General features: G+C 45.8%; 1 protein-coding gene across 2 annotated transcripts; it reads right to left on the bottom strand.

Moving 5' to 3' along the window:
- Window positions 1-5545: 5545 nt before the first annotated feature.
- LOC119177812 (uncharacterized) lies at window positions 5546-16565 on the bottom strand. 2 transcript variants are annotated; one of them, XM_075887491.1, is made up of 3 exons: window positions 16318-16565; window positions 13498-13841; window positions 5546-7459 (listed from the first exon to the last, which is right to left on the bottom strand). In XM_075887491.1, the coding sequence occupies exons 2-3, from the start codon at window positions 13834-13836 to the stop codon at window positions 7328-7330; spliced, it is 471 nt and encodes a 156-aa protein (XP_075743606.1). In that variant the 5' UTR covers window positions 13837-13841; window positions 16318-16565; the 3' UTR covers window positions 5546-7327. The 2 variants fall into 2 exon arrangements, with proteins under 2 accessions (XP_075743606.1, XP_037284898.2); XM_037429001.2 differs by having other exon boundaries at window positions 5546-7462; window positions 16318-16564.
- Window positions 16566-17263: the final 698 nt, after the last annotated feature.

Raw genomic sequence — 17263 nt, 5'->3', positions numbered from 1 at the left:
GTAACATCAGATCTGCTGAAAGATGGAGGACAGATTGTGTTAGAAAAACTAGCCACTCTGTTTACGAGGTGTCTCCTGACCGGAAGGGTACCAGAGTCTTGGAAGAACGCTAACATCATCTTAATACATAAGAAAGGAGATGACAAGGACTTGAAGAATTACAGGCCGATCAGCTTGCTTTCTGTAGTGTACAAGCTATTTACAAAGGTAATTGCTAACAGAGTAAAGAACACATTAGAATTCAATCAACCAAAGGAACAAGCAGGATTTCGAACAGGCTACTCAACAATTGACCACATTCATACTATCAATCAGGTAATAGAGAAATGCTCAGAGTATAACCAACCACTATACATAGCCTTCATAGATTACGAGAAGGCGTTTGATTCAGTAGAAATATCAGCCGTCACGCAGACACTGCGGAATCAGGGCGTAGATGAAGTATTTATAAACATTCTGGAAGAAATCTACAGGGGATCAACTGCTACCATAGTGCTTCATAAAGAAAGCAACAGAATACCAATCAAGAAGGGTGTAAGGCAGGGGGACACAATCTCCCCAATGCTATTTACCGCGTGCTTACAGGAGGTTTTCAGTAGCCTAGAATGGGAACAGTTAGGGATAAGAGTTAATGGAGAATACCTTATAAACCTGCGCTTCGCCGATGATATTGCATTGCTGAGTAACTCAGGGGACGAATTGCTACTCATGATTACGGAGTTACACAAGGAGAGCAGAAAGGTGGGTCTTAAAATTAATCTGCAGAAAATGAAAGTAATGTACAACAACCTCGGAAAGGAACAGCGCTTCGAGATAGGTAATAGTGCACTTGAAGTTGTAAAAGACTATATCTACTTAGGGCAGGTAATAACCGCAGAGCCTAACCACGAGATTGAAGTAACTAGAAGAATAAGAATGGGGTGGAGCACATTCGGCAAGCACTCTCAAATTCTGGCAGGTAGATTGCCTCTATCCCTTAAGAGGAAGGTATATAACAGCTGTATCTTGCCGGTACTTAGCTACGGAGCAGAAACCGAAAGACTCAAAAAGAGGGTTCAACTTAAATTGAGGACGACGCAGCGAATAATGGAAAGAAAAATGGTAGGTGTAACCTTGAGAGACAAGAAGAGAGCGGAGTGGATTAGGGGACAAACGGGGGTTAAGGATATCATAGTTGAAATGAAGAAGAGGAAATGGACATGGGCCGGGCATGTAGCGCGTAGACAGGATAACCGCTGGTCATTAAGAGTAGCTAACTGGATTCCTAGAGAAGGAAAGCGGGTTAGGGGGAGACAGAAGGTAGGTGGGCAGATGAAATTAAGATGTTTGCGGGTATAAATTGGCAGCAGCAAGCACAGGACCGGGTTAACTGGCTGAGCATGGGAGAGGCCTTTGTCCTGCAGTGGACGTAGCCAGGCTGATGATGATGATGATGAGAAGTGGAATGAGGTGACTTCACTTCCATGCCTGGGGAACCGTACCAGTCTGCGAGGAGTCGTTGTATAGGCGTAAGAGTGCCTTCCGAGCTTCGTCTCCAAGATTACAAAGGGCACGATAGGTAATGCCGTCAGGTACGGGTGCTGAAGAACGTCTGCACAGTGCCAGTGCCGCCTCTAGCTCATCCATAGAAAACTGGCATTCCATACGGGGATCACGTGAGGGTGGTGGGTTGTCAAATGTTCCCGTTCTTGATACTGCGAAATTGTAATCACCGGCAATTCTTCAACAGAAAGATTCTGCGACGTCAATCTCTCTGCATCGAAGGTGAAGTGCCAGAGATGTAAACGGGTGTCGCTGACCCAAGGTTGTGCTAAGACCCCGGACAGTTCGCCATATCAGTGATAGGGGCTTTCGTGGATCCAACGACTCGCAAAAGGATGTCCAACGTCGCCTAGCCAGTTTATCTGTGTACCGCTGCATTTTCTTTTGAATGCTTCTAGCCAGCCTCAAATCATCCGTGCACTTTGTGCGTCGGTACCTTCGTTCTGCACGACGGCATATTGTGCGAAGTTTCTCAAGCTCGATGTCGAAATCGGTGTGCTTGTGACTAGTCAATGGTGTATGCGTGGTATTCTGCAGGACATCCTTTATCGAGTCCTCTAGGTTATATGGTGAGCCGTCGGTACAGCAGTCTTCCATTAACATTTTGAATTTCGGCCAATCGGTGTATTTGAGGCCTCTTGAGGACTTGGAGCTGGTGAAACCTTCTATTCTCAGGTAAGTTGGTATATGGTCGCTGCCCCGCGTTTCCAGATCCCAAAACCAGTGCACTTTCCTGGTAAGCGAGCGAGAAACCAATGGAAGGTCCAGGCAGCTGCTATAGGCTGATCCGCATAAATATGTAGGGCTTCCATCGTTACAAACGCAGAGTTCATACTCCGAGGCTAAGGACACCAATTTTCTTCCTCTAGAGGTGTCCCTGGAGCTTCCCCATAGGAAATGGTGGGCATTGAAGTCGCCAGTGATCACCCATGGCCTTGGAGTGGATGTCAGAATACCGCGTAAGTGCTCGCAGTCAAGGCGGCTTGATGGAGATAAGTAAGCTCCGATAATCGTGAAAGCAACCTTACCCTTCTTCACAGTAAGGCACGCATACTGATTTCCTTCATCAGGCGAGACTCTGTGGTGAACGTAAGTGATGTAATGGCGAAGGAATACAATAACTTTGCTGCAGTCTCTGTGAGTGGAGGAGATAAGGCACTCATATCCTGACAGCTTGATTGAAGCACACAGGTTGGGTTCACAAATCACAATAATGGGGAAGCGGTTCACAAATACAAACTGTCGAAAGTCAGACATGCGCGACTTCAGTCCTCTGGCGTTCCACTGAAAGACAGATGCATTCCTGACTTCCGCTCGAAACGACGGTGCCTCGCTGGCCATGGTTTTACCTTGGAGCTGCAAGCACCGGACTCCGGGTGTCCAGCAGCACATGCAGTGCGGTCTGCGCAGCCGAAGTCTTCATATTAGTCAGTCGGACACGCATGGTACTCATGAGCGATTGCAGCAAGCTTATCACTTGATCTTCATTCATCGCATCACTGGTTTGAAGGGTCGTCGAGGGCGGCGTGATTTGATGCAGCTCCGAAGTAGGTTGACTTCGTGGAAGTGAGGGCCACTGTTCGGAATGTGCGACTGCTGTCCCTTTCTTGTGTTTGGCAGTATCCGCCTTCAGTGAGCTCGGCGTTTGTGGGTCAGCTCCTTTGATAGAGGATGAACGGATGTCGCTGAAGCCTTCGCCCAGGGGTGGAATGGGGAGACAATCGTTTTGAAAACAAAACAAGTAGCAACGTCTATAGCAGAAGCTTATCATTGAGAAGTGCTTGGTATTCTAAATTGTAGTTTCCGGGCCAAATTGGGTTATCCTTAACAGATTCGATCATCTACAATCTGCCTACATAACAATTTAGAATCGCTCCAAAAAATCCGTTTGGTTTAGCAGTGTCATGCGCTGACACTTAGCTAAAGGTGTGCCCACATTGTGCACTCCTCATGAGATACGTTGCTGGGGACGCTATCTTTAGCTCAGCCTAATCTCGAGGAAGTATTTTCGCTTCTGCTCGTCTGGCGATTTGATCAGCATGTAGAGGGTGTTTGGCTTTCTGCTCGACTCCATTGTTTCAGTGATCCTCTGCATTGCTGTGAAAGCCACCACGTGCGGAGAGAGCGTAACGGCTGCAGTTCTCAGTGGTCAACCAGCATCCCTCCTTCCGAGCAGCGCTATACGGCTCAGAACTTCCGTATGCATTGTCTGGTGGCAGGGCTGCTGTTATGCCAGAGGCATGCTTAATCGACGTAGCGCGTTTTAAAACATAGGACAGGGGAAGGGACAGAAGGGAGCGCTTACTTCCAACAAAATTTTATTTCAAGGAGCGTAAATACATATGCTCATGAAATTCGAAAACAACAGACAAACAGAAGAAAAACCCTCTCTTGCCATGCGCTAAAGTAGAGGGTTTTTCATCTGTTTGTCTGTTGTTTTCGAATTTCATGAGCATATATATGTACGCTCCTTGAAATAAAATTTTGTTGGAAGTAAGTGCTCCCTTCTGTCCCTTCCCCTGTCCTATGTTTTAAAACGCGCTACGTCGATTAAGTATGTCTTACCAACAGGCCCAACTTTATACTCTAGCCAGAGGCATGGTCCTTGTTCGTGAGCGCTTCTTCCCAGGAAAATGAGCGCTGTTCCGATGAACTCTCCCCCCTCCCAGCGCAACGTGCAGTTTCGAGGAAGGCCTCGGAGATGGCGGCGAGTCACGTGCAGTTCCAGGGAAAGCTGTGCCTCCTCCGACGAGCCACGTGAAGCTCCGGGGAAGGCTTCACCTCTTCCGCCAAGCACCGCGGGAACTGGTCTCAAAGAAAAGACCAATACATTATTTAAGGCCGTGCCAGCCCGATGTTTGTGGATTTTGCTCCAGCCGACGTCGTCGTACTGGCTGGCTCTGTACAAACGATAAGCTTCTGCTATAGACATTGCTACATGTTTTGTTTTCAAAACGATTGCCTCCCCATTCTGCCTCTGGGCGAAGGCTTCAGTGACATCCGTTCGGCTGTTCGCCGCTCTCGGCTACCGCTACCATCGCGACACAGCGAATTCCTAACAGCGTGCAAGCCAGTGCGTTGACATGCTTGGCGCATTTTCTCAGCGCTGACCAACTGTTGGTAGCTGAACGGTAGGCAATTTAATAGAATGCGAGTGAATTACGAAACAATTCACAAACGACAATGTAACACGCATTGACCATATGACCACTGTAGTGGCGTGGTTTCTGCTTTAGTGTCCCCAACTTTCTATTTGTGTCGAATATGATAAACGACACCAGTATATTCTGCTGTATTGCTGCTTATTTATGCTGCATCTTTCTTAGTCTTTAGATTTCGGGTGTATCACAAACTTGCATTGACGTTTGTGTTCTCGTCCTATGAACTGAAATCTCTTTAAGCACTAAGAATACATTTACAGTTATATGAGTTGGAAAGGTGATGGCTCAGTCAAGTTTCGATTCTTTCGTTGGTTTGGATGCAAAGTGAAGCGCTGATCAACAATAAGTTAAGCAACCCACCAATATGTTTCTCAAGTACTATGTCTAATCATGAGCAGCTACATAAAATTTATAAAGTAAGTATAATAATCTTGCCGGAGAAATTTTATTTATTTGAATTAAGTGAATCAATAAATAACACTATTTCATAGTGATTACTTCACTTATTCATTTGTTTTTATTTAATAATTCAATAATTTGATCATTTTTCCAAAAAACCAAATGCCCTCCATTGCACAAATAATTATCGCGTAGAAACAGGTGACTGAAGCTTTAAGTTAAAATAGTTTCAGGGAACTAAAGACATTTAGCTAAATTGTAATTTTGATTGTTCTGAACAAAATCATCATTTGATGAGTGCGGGAGTCAACAACAGCTTTAGGAAGTGTTCCAACTTACCTGAGCAGTGACGAGGGTTGCATAAGGGAATCATTCAGCCCCCCCCCCCCCCCCCCTCGAAAAAAAAAACACAACACACCACCAGGAAGGGTCGACAAAGCAAGTCTTCTTAGATTAGGAAACCTTTATTGCTGCATTTGTCTCGTGCAATAAATAACGACGACTATTTACAAGGACGCACAGCACGATATGAAACAATAGTGCATAATACAAAGACCGCGCACATACGAATGCGGACGGTGGGATTACTGTTGTACTTGGGACGCCACAAACAGGAAGACGCAGTAATGGTTTCAGCCCAGCTGTTTTCGTAACTAAAGAAAAGAAAACACAAAACATACACAATAAAAATGCCGGTGTAGCCGCGATGCGAGATGCGTCGTGACACATTCTGTATCTATGTTAACTGCGGACACTATCATCATTGCAGCTGCGCTGTACGCCTGTATTAATGAACGTAAGGCACTGCCTCTGATCAAGAAGCCTCCGCGTTTGACGATTGCCGTGGCATTCTAGTATTCAGCCGCATGATGTGCCATGCGCGCACATATTATCGTGCGCTGTCCATCTTGAGCAATCAGCGCAAGTTTCCTCGAAGGCTACTTGACCATTATCGATTGTTCATTGTCTGGCTGCTGGTTTGCCCAATACCAGTGACTCCGAGCGCATTTTAGGTTGAGCCTTTTTTCCCTCCCACACATCAGCACCTGAGGTGGATGGAGAAGACGATGGCAGATTTTCTGCACCGGAAACAGTGCCACCGAGATCTTAGGGGGCCTGTCTTCCCAGTGACACTTTAGAAATACCCCAGAAATACCATTACAGATGGAAACGAGAGTCGTGATAGCGTAAAACTGCTTAAACAAGACTCGATTAGGCAATAGGACGACAAATAGGCACTGATCTACGAATTCGTTAATAAAAGAAGAATGTTATAAAATGTGACGCACCATTGCAATAGTGTCACGTTCAAACTCAGGAAACCGTTCTGGTTGAGCTCTAGAAAGCATGGACCATATACGATGCTGCATTTATGCCTGTCAGTGCAAAAGTTCTGCGAACACATTGCTTAGGCAACATAGTTCGTGGAATTGTCAGTTATAGTGTGCCGTCGTCTGCTGTACTCTAGTTGCCGAGATTACGCTTTGTTATAATATTCCGATTGTATCAGAGTAGATCTGAAGTCGGCATGAACGCAGTGTATTGAGCAGGCATAGAACACATCACACCACGGCATACGACGTTCAAAAATACAGAAGGTTAGGTGGCAACCACGATAAAAGAAAAATAACTGACAGCATATTGGCAGCACATCAGAAGCTTGCGCTAAGGGTGCTATCGCGTGCAGTATTCAGAGTACCACGCAGAAAAGATAAGTTGAGGAAAGAGCTGACCATACGTTCCTGTGAGATGAACGAGTGAACCCTGAGCGTGAATACTCCCCACATATAAATGTACCTATTCGGACTACACTTTACCATACTTGATGTCATACAAGTACAAGAATATGAGCCCGCAAGCAACGGGAAGTCCTTGCAAGGCCGCCTTTGTCGCTCGCTATTCGCACTCGCACTGCGTGTGGTCGCTCGCGCCACATAAGAAAAAAAAAGCCGTTTTCGGCCAGCCGAAATCGCACGTACTGAGGAGAGCAAACCAAGACCCTCAGTGAGAGCATTGTGCAAGCTACACTGCCGAGTTCATCGTGCTGATAAAGCTATAGAGTTACGTGACTCAAAAATGCCCCCATATGCATCCTGATGCTCCTACATTGTCCGCCTCCTGCCTTTGTCTTCTTCCCCTCAGCACGTTCTTTCTCATCGCAACCTCTCTGCAGATGCTATCTACCCGTTCCCAGTCCAGGTCCCGTTTGACGGTGAAATAATTGCTCAGCCCTGCTGGTTCTGAGGCTTGGAGCTACCGGAGGCCGCCGCGGCGGCGGCCTTGTAGATCTGCTGCTGGTGGTACAGCGGGTACCGCTGGTTGGTGGTGTGGTACACGTGATGCTGAGGTTGCTGTTGCTGCTGGAGGAAAAAAAAGACGTAATTAGAAAAAAGAAATGCGGAAAAAGTTACCAAAGTTATTGTGCTGGTATCGCTGCGGGGGAGCACTATGAAAGGTCGACCAAAAAAGAAAACATCTTGCACATTACTTACTAGTGTCCTTTAGGAGTTGCGCAAGTAATAAAAACTGTCGCTTTTCATATGTTAATTATGGAGGTTGCAGACCGACAGACCTGTGCTTAAAACTTGAGCTGCTCACGCCTCTTTGAAGGGGCCCAGCAATACTTTCTCAAGTAATCGCAGAATTCCTCACAAATCAACTGCCACAATTTTTTTTGCTTAGAATTCATGAAATACAAGCGGAGTGGCTGTAGAACGCTCTAGGAGCTTTCTTTGTGTTTTTTTCAGTGAGTGCGCTGAAAGCTACGCGTGGGAGGATGGAGGGAAGGAAAGGAGCTGATTTTATTTCTTCTCTTCTAACATGTGCGCGGACAGCCTATAAACTTGGCTCGTGGCTCACTTAGAAGGGCCCTGAAACACTTTTTTGGGTAACCACGTAATGAATTCACTGGAAGAGCTGATTGCTTCACGAACTCAATGCCGCAAAAATTTCAAGAATCCGTCCTGTGCGAGTGGAGTTACAGAAGTTTGTCGCATGCTCCAATTGCATTCTCTCTTCTCTCGTCCATACAAGCGCTGGAAGCTTAGCAGGGAGGGATGGCAAGGGCAAAAAAAAAGAATACGTCACTTGCGCCTCGTGACATTGAGCACTTTTTCTTTTTCTTCGTGTGCGCGACTTCTTCAGTGTGATCGCGCGTGCACGCGTGAATAAGTCGCGGCCTCCTGCGGCGATCTCTGTAACGACCAAGCACGCCATGTTCATTCAGCCAATGGCTGATTGATGGGCTTTTTACGAGTGATTTTTGAGCGTCTTCCGTCATTTGTCGAGAGAAGAGAAAGCACTTTTTAGCTGACTTTGATAATTTGTTGTGAATTCCAGGCAGCGTGCTGCGCTATAATATTTGGCTCGCGTGTTGTCGGGACCTTCTACTACCGATAGGCAGCCTTTTTTGTTTGTTGGCCACAGGCATGTCGTGACTACTTTACGGCTACTATTCAGCTCACGATGTTCAGATCAGTCAATGGTCATGCCTTTCAGATATGTGATCAAACAGTTGATTTGGGTATACAGCATAATTTATTGAGAGAAGAGCGGGTGATTTCTAGTTTACTATGAATTTTAATTTTTATTTCTCTGCCACCTGTTGTGCTTTAAAAGGGTGGTGCCACCAAATTTTAAGGCTACTCCAAGGCTTTTGTGGGTTTCTTCTGTATGCAAGGACTCTCCACGCGAAGGGTCGGACACAACAAACGCTTAAAATATATGTTAATTCACTTTTAAAAGTGTACCTAAATGCTCACTCTCGCGATCTAGTCCCATCGCTTGCGCAGAAACACTGACGTTTCAGAATAGGAGAAGCAACGGCAGTTGTCGTGACGTCATACCAGTTTTGTAGTGACGTGAGTGACTTCCGCCATCTCCGAAATGAGGCTGCTGTTACGAGCGTGCTGGCGTACCTTGCAGATAGACTGTGCGCGTCACTCGAGGACAACGGATGCTTTCGAAGCGACACTCTACGCATCCTTTACGGACAACGAAGGCATCCGTAAGAGACGCTGCGCGTGTCCAACAGCGGGGCTGCCCCTCTTCCTTCAGCGTACTGTACATATAGTATACGGTGTAAAGATAAACGCTTTGTTTCCTCCTGGCTGTCTTTTGCCTTGCCAGTGCCTGGATGCTACTGCAGCTGGCCATGCCGACTGTCAGCACGTTTCTTTTGCTGGTGCTTGTGTGGCACGTCAGTGAGAGAAGACGAAACTCAGCACGATGTACGTGACAGCCATGTGTGGTCACGTGACAAAGCCACCTATGCATTGACGTCACTGCCCAACTCGGCGCCACGAAACCGAAATCGAAAATGGTCCACATAAGTAGAGCACTATTCAATTATTTAGCGAAAATACACGAATCTTGGTGCTTGTATCATGTTTTCTGGAGCCAAAGGAAACGCTTACAGCAAATAAAACGCATGCCACAAAATTGGTGACACCACCCCTTTAACGCTTGGCTCACGTGCTCGCAGGACGCTCGACTACCAACAGGCACCATTTCTCGCCGTGTTAAAAACGTATTGCAGGGTCTTTTTTAAGTGTTGATAGGGAGCTAAGAGCTTGCTTGGATATGGTGTACGCTGTGACCTATATATTTATTTCATCGCTCACGTAGAGTGGTTGAAGCTCAAGCAAATTAAGCGATGGTACTGTATTAGATTTGTTCATTGAATTTCGGAAGCTGATGCTGATATACCTGCAATGTATGGAGGATCTGAACAATCTTCACTATAGTAATAATTAGACAATGCAGTACACGTACCAGTACATGCACAAGGAAGCTCCTAAGTATCAGCTGTATGTCAGATCATGTCCTGTCCAGCTATTGAATTGGATATAAAATTTGAGAAAGCAATCAGACACGTCCATAAATTCTTATGGACAGCAACCTGATTAAAGTGCAGAAAGTTTCACCGGCACTATACGGCCGGTGAGATTACGCCTTGCAATGTTTCATGAGAGAATGCACTCATAATAAGATAAAGCTTCCTAGCTATACTTTAGACACCTTTTATCTCTTCAAGAAAGGATATAGTATGGTACATAATTCGTGTTAACGTTTCTAATGCAGGGAACAAGTAGCATATCGGGTACTACCTTTTGGTTAACGCCCTTGCCTTCCCCTTCTCTTTATGTCTCTCTGTAGAGCAACTTCGGAACTTTGTCGTTCTTAGCGGCCAAAACGTGACTAGCATGATGTGTAAGGGACGGGGGCGTGGTGCCTCTGTGAGCAAGAGCGCAAAACACGTCTAACAGGAGGATGAGGCGTAAAAGTGACCTGCCGAGCAAACGCCCCATTTTGCCGCAACCCTTGTTCTGGTATTTTCAGTCTTGTCCAGAGAGAATAAGCAGTCGAGAAGGCAATGTAAACGACGCCAGACATGCAAACGAAGACATGCAAACGACGCCAAGTTTATTCCGGTTTTGCGGGTGGAGCTTACAGTTCCTCTCGCTCTATCTGTACCCTGCAGCACAAAGCCTGGAATGACCGCGAAGTTATGAGCATGCCAAGTCCAACGAGATGCCCCATTACGATATAGAAGGCAGCACAATGGTTACACGAGTGCCCTATGAAAAATTATAGTTTTTGGGAGTATTGTCCATAATATATAAAAAAATAGAACCTCAATGTGACACCAAGTCCCATATTCGCACCATTTCAGTTCTTTCTCGCAGAATCCACATGTTGGTATGATAGACGTTTGTACATTGAAACTCTCTTTTAAAAATTCGCGCATTGTAAAATGCTTAGGCGAAGAAGAACACTTGCTATGCATTGTCAGGGCTTAGCAACTGTATGCCCGAATCTCATATGCATCAACATAATCACCAATATACTCAGTTCTGTCACAGCTTTACATTTCACAGGTGTTTATCAACAGGTAACTTAGGAAGAAAGCGGCAGTAGTGGAAGGGAGCGCAATTTGATTTTATGGCAGCAGAAACTTCATAGATAAATAAATAGATAAATAAATAAACAAATATACAAACGCCCTTCAACGACTCCTACCCTAGACGCTATCTGGATAAGTAACTTACTTCCTCATAAGTGAAACAGGGGGTCTGTTTACACCGACTGAATTGCGCGTCGAACTTAGGGAGCCAATGCTGTCACTTGGTATTGTGTTGTCTCTCAATGTGTACATTGATTTTTGCTAAATACCATAACAAATCCGTATCACCAAGCCCACCAAATTACTTCTTAAACCTAGGAACAGCCCATCGCGGTAAATATGCGAGAACTGCCCTGTTAAATGCTTTCAGGAACTATGCATCTATCTACATAAACGCACCATACTTTTAAAACAAATCGCTCTCAATCAGTCGTCGAAGCCCTCCGAGCAATGGCGTAAACAGAGGTTTGGGGGGGGGGGGGGTTGAACGCATCCCAAAGTTTTTATATTTCGCATGTATGCCCGCGATATATGTATATTCACCGGCCCATGCAAACCAACGCACGAGCACACATAACGGGGTACTGTAGTAGTGGTCCCTTCAACGCTCTCATCAAAAACACATTTATCACTCCACCCGCACCTCCTATAGCGATCTGATGCCAACAGTACCACACCAACGGGAAGTCGGCAGTTCCTCTCACGTAACAAAAATGGTGGGCCAATCTGAAGAACGCGCTTCGCGGATCACGATGTTGGCCGTGAAAGCACTCGCAGTGGCGCAGGGGATGCCCGAAGATGACGACGAGTAATTTGCGGAAAGAATGGGTCGGTGCTCGCGGAGAAGCTCTCGAGCGGCTCGGACGCCCGAGTCACGCTTGGACGGCTTTCCGTAACCCGTTTACCCCAATAAGTAACAACCCACGAAAGCTGGGTCGCGATGGGCGCCAAGGTTTCCCACACCACCGACAGTGGCCGACGGACTCGAAACATTGTTACCGTTGAGAGCGTGGACATGCTTCTATTTTTAGACAGGTCACGGTAACGGTATAAAAATTAGCTGCCAGTCGTACAGCGCCGATCGATTTTCTCAGCGAATCTGTTCAGACACCTCGTTACCCGATCGTAGTCCTGCAAGTGTATGTAAAGCATCGATACCTCTTTAAAGTTAAGGCGCCAGCGCTTTTCGAAGATAAGGTATTGATAGGTATAGAGTGTGAGAATGACCCACAAACTGCTAATGACAAGCAAAATACGTCAAGGAACCCATGATTTTTCTTGAGAATTTTTATCGCAATAGACCGAAAAGTATTCCTATAAAATTTATAAAAAAGATCCACAGGCAGCCTATGCTGAGCTGCGAGAAGGGGGGCAGGTTTATGGCATAGAAAATAAGGTGGCGGCGGGAATCCTGTAAACCACCGTGGTCAAAATCACGTTCCTTGAAAGACTTATCGCCAATGATCAATCCGAAAGGAAAGCTTCCTCAGCACATGATGAGAGGAGACAGCAAGTGTTGTGGCTACGCATTAGCCATTGAGGCTTCCTTTTTTTTAAAATTATCAACGTGGTCTTTTATGAGATGAACGTTTTACATCTGCCAGACGAAGGACATAATGATGTCATTGGCTACGAATGCGACATTATTACTCTCTTCAGGACATCCTTGCCCATATTACTTTAGGGTGAAAAAAGAGCAGCGGATTTCCGCGTAACATTTTAAATGTTTCAGAAGCATCTGAACTTTAGCTTGTTGGTATACATTTATACTAAAAAACAGTGCGGAAAACAAGGAGGATGAAATGAATGAAAAAGGACTAGCGCTGACTACCAAGAACTGCGTTTATTTTTGCAGTGCAATTACATTATTATTATTATTATTATTATTATTATTATTATTATTATTATTATTATTATTATTATTATTAATATTATTATTATTATTATTACACGTGCCTTGCAAAAATCAACGCACCTTTTGGTAGTCAACACCTGTCTCATTTGTCACGTCCTGAATGTTTTCCGTGGTGTTTTTACTTAACTACATATTTGACATGGAGAATAAGATACAAGCCAAACATGATTAGTGATGCACGGAGAAGAATATGGATATAATGCCATCTTTTCGGGAAGACAGTTGGAACATGTTTGCAACCATGGTGTTACACGAAGCTGTAGCACATAACCCTGATCTTTGTCTCGTGTATAAAACGGCTCCAAAGGTTGGCCTGGTATAGCATAGTTGTAATGAATGCTGCCCTAACTGGCTCATACAACGCTTCGGATTTTACAGGTTTATTCTTCGTCGACTTAGATTACTGCGTCAAGGAAGCTTGTCGGGCCTTGCCATGCCAGGTGTACCACCAACGCTGTGCCATTTAACGAACGCTACCTAACATCAAAACACCTTTCTAGCAGCACAATTTGCCTAGGTCATTCACCACAAAGAAAGAGCCCGAACGTGGAGCCCGATCATCTGTAGATACTTACCACGTCGTACTTGATGTTTGCACCGTCGAGCATCTGCATGATCTCGAGCACCTCTCGGGGCAGCTCGGTGTAGCCGTGCCGCTTGGCGAAGCCGAACACGTTGGGTATCTGCGACACCACCGAGGGCACCATGCGCACCAGGCTGACCACACCGGTGGCCACCAAGAATGGCACCACCATGTTGGAGATGAGCGGCTCGAAGCGGGACAGCATGCCCGTCCGCGCGGTCACCAGGTTGTCGCTCTTCTCCTTGATGGAGGCCAGGCTGCGGGCCTCGATGCTCAGCAGGAGAGGCACCAGTGATAGGCCGCACAGGCAGAGGAGCGTCTGGGTCTTCATGTTGCCTGGAGGGGTGACACAAAAAGACAATGTCGAACACCAAGCAAAGAAAAAAAAGAGAAGAATTAAAAAAAAGATGTCGTTTTCGGCTCCCCTATGACCTGCGTCACAGTGGTTTCCAGGTGAGGATAGGGGACCAAATGAAGGTAGAATAAAAGTAAAATAGTTCTCTAATTAACATCTTGCAAGTGATCCGATACTGTCGTTGTGTGAGAAAGGTGATTGACGTATGTTTTAAAGATATCCGGAATTGCGCGAGTTTGGATGTAAACTGCTACAAAATGCTGTGCAGAAGATTGATGTGGCTGAGAACTGTTAGTATCATGTGTTATAGAAAAAAAACGAAGATACAGCTATCTCTGTGCATAAAGAATACCCGACTACGTTGTTGTTGTGCTGCAATGGAGGAAGAAAGAGAAGAAAAGGAAAACCACCACAGACGCCACGGAAGCTCCGGTTGGCAACAGTTAATGGATGGAAGTAGGTGCGAGAAACAAAATAATCCCGATGGTATTGACGAGGATCGCATCTTGATTTGGATAGAATGCCAATGAGAAGCCGAAGCTACGATGACACTGGTCTTTCAGATGTCCCCAAGGTACCGGCCATGTCATTAAAAAAACAGCATGTGGTGTTCAAATGAGAGTTGCAGCGTTTCAGGAGAAAACAATTGTTTCGACCTACCTGAGTTTACTTCAGTGTAGGTATTGCAGTTAATGTTCACATATGCTCTTGCACCCAAATTGTGTGTATCAGTGACCTGTCATCTATACGTCTTTGGCCACTCTGTGTATCCCTATAACACTTTGCGGGGCACTTTTTACATCCATGTAATGGATGTAAAAAGATACGTCTGCAACTCTGTTAAAAAAAACGCTTGTATAATGCATTTGCTTATACATCGTTTATAAAAAAATATGGCACTGTCTCTGTAAAGAATCCGGATTCTGGAACCCGAACACTTTCGTAGTCAAACTACAAATGTATAAGTTTTATGGAAGACAAGTTTATTTGTTTTGTGGAATAAAGGGAAGATATAAATTGTGACCTCGTGATATGCCGTTCCTCGTTTTGTTAAATAAAGCTTAGGTTCAAAAATAATGTCGGCGGGAAAGTGTAGCCATATGACCTTGATAATTTCACTTCACTAAAGCTTGACCTTAACTATAAATGTAGGACAGCTGACACCCTTTAGTGCACCCGTGCGGGCACTTTCGGTGCAGAATCATTTCACCCTAGCTTACACAACTACAAAATAATTTCAGGATAGGGGCATACCCACAAGAGCAATTACTAATTACGTTGATTTTGTTCACAATGTGTTCGTCAGACAATAGCACTGCAGTGATTTCAAATTCTGAGTACTGTCACTAGAACGTGATTCCTGTCCCACTATTAAGCTGCTCAATAGAAAACGAGCTGCATCGTTCGTTAATAAGTAACTGTCTATTATGTCACCCGAACAATGGATGAATTGTTTGAAAACTTGTGGCGATCGAAAGCTTCGAAGAGCACACGTTCAATGTATATTTCTGGTATATTGTACTACTGCACATGAGCCGAACATGCTCGTGCGCTTTGGCGTAATCCTGGAGGCCGCTGCCCACTTTTTAATCCCAGTAATGCTAAAGCGCTGCCCGCTTTTAAAATGTTGATATCCCAGGGTATTTGCTATTATGTTCCAAACAAGAAATGCACAGAAGACGCAAAAGTCAGTATAATTCAAGCGTAACAAATCTACAGGAAAGTACAGGTTCGAGCGAATATAGCGTCTATTACGGTATCTTGCAGAAATAAGCGTATTACACTGCAAAGGTCACTTCCTCATAGAGAAGGAGGGGGGGGGGGTCGCTTTTGTCGCAGTTTCATTTATGATATGCGGAAACATTCCGAAAGCGCAACACGCACGTTGAAAAACTTGATGCACTTCGGATTACTCGTATCTAAGCCGGCTAGTCTTTATAAGAAACTGAGACTACGAACGAAACTGCCAAGGCCTACTTAAACTGCGCAAAGTCGTTTTAGCATAATGTCTTAGCCTCTTCTTGAAGACGAATTTAATTCTTTGTGAGTCACTGCCTTGAAACAGCGCCGACCTGTGTTAGGGAGTCAATAAAGCGACTGTATAATTAACTGAGAAGTTTACAAAAGCAGTAGCTTAAACTGGTTGAACAAATGTGACGCGTTTCGGGGGGGAAGGGTATGGCACGAGGAGGACGTGTCAGTATGTTTTTGAGTAGACTACAAACTAGGTCACTTCGTTCAGTATTCCAAATGCAGAAGATGCGTCTCGATGACATCATTCGTGTAGGGTGAGAACATTGCAGCACTCCGAAATTTCGTACCGATGTGTGCCAACTGACAGAACTTCAGTGCTATACAATCCCTCAACACGAAACTCAGTCGTCAACCACGCACCTCTAATGACCTTGTACGTGAACTGTCCAAACCCCGCAATTAGGTACACGGTGTATCTCTTACCGGAACTAGTGCAAAATCTCGACGAGTCCTTCGGTGCTCCTGGAGCTTATCCTCTTGCACACCGGTCACACCTTCGAAGGCCTGTCGCTCCCTTCAAAAAGGGGTCGCTGTCGCTCTCTTCTGATCACTCGACTAAATCGTGCGTTCCCCCGAAGGAGTAGAAGGTCTATTCAAGACGCGTGTCGTTGCAAAACTGTCTTGTACCGTTACAGAGGGATGTCGGTCAGATTTGGAGGGTCTCGTATCGGGCGCAGTGGCTTTTTAAGCGGCCTCGCTCTCTCCACCCCTCCTCTTCTCGTCCTCCTCTTCTTTTCCTCGCGGAGTAGCAGCCGCAACTCGAAGTGGATGAACGTGGAGAGGAGGGCGGACGGTGGCGCCTGCTTAGCGGTCTCCCTCCCTCGCTTCCCCTCACTCCCAGTTATAGAGGAAAAACAAAAGCCTACCTAATGCGATGCGGCGTCGGAGGTATAGGACGCGCTCTTATGCGCGTGCGTGAGTGCGTGCATGGAAGAAGCTGGATTCCCCCGCGTGCACGCCATTCTGGGAGCGACCTGTCTTACATAAGCAAACGGCCTTGAACTTTCAACCTCGAAAACAAGAGGCGCTGGTAGCAGCAGGCGCCCCGGTGAAACCCAGAAACTAACGGTGCCCGAAATGGGAGGGGGAGAGGGGTTGTCGGCAGTGTGCACGCGGCGTTAAAGGTCACCGTTCCTTCTCTGTGTGCGACACAGGTGAGAGAGCTTGCAGAAGGAGGAGAGGTCGTGCTCGAGCGGATTTTTTTTCTTTTCTATGTTTGTATTTGACGAAGCACCACGATGGAGATTTGAGCAGATGCGGTCGGCGAAGTTGCGCGGTGCGGTCGGGCGTGGTTCTGAGAAGGTTGTCGGTGGCTGCTGTAGCGAGGGAGGAGATGCTTTGCTCAGTACGGGTGAACACCCGATTCGGC

This window comes from Rhipicephalus microplus, chromosome 1 (genome assembly GCF_043290135.1).
Source record: "Rhipicephalus microplus isolate Deutch F79 chromosome 1, USDA_Rmic, whole genome shotgun sequence".
NCBI lineage: Eukaryota > Metazoa > Arthropoda > Arachnida > Ixodida > Ixodidae > Rhipicephalus > Rhipicephalus microplus.
This window is presented reverse-complemented; position numbering and strand designations above follow the sequence as displayed.

Bases quoted from the DNA above. Each gene is read 5' to 3' on its own strand.
- LOC119177812 (XM_037429001.2), bottom strand. From the start codon at position 13,836: ATGAAGACCCAGACGCTCCTCTGCCTGTGCGGCCTATCACTGGTGCCT. The intron at 7,463-13,497 runs GTAAGTATCTAC...TTTTTCCTCCAG, and splicing joins CAAACATCAAGTACGACGTG to CAGCAACAGCAACCTCAGCA.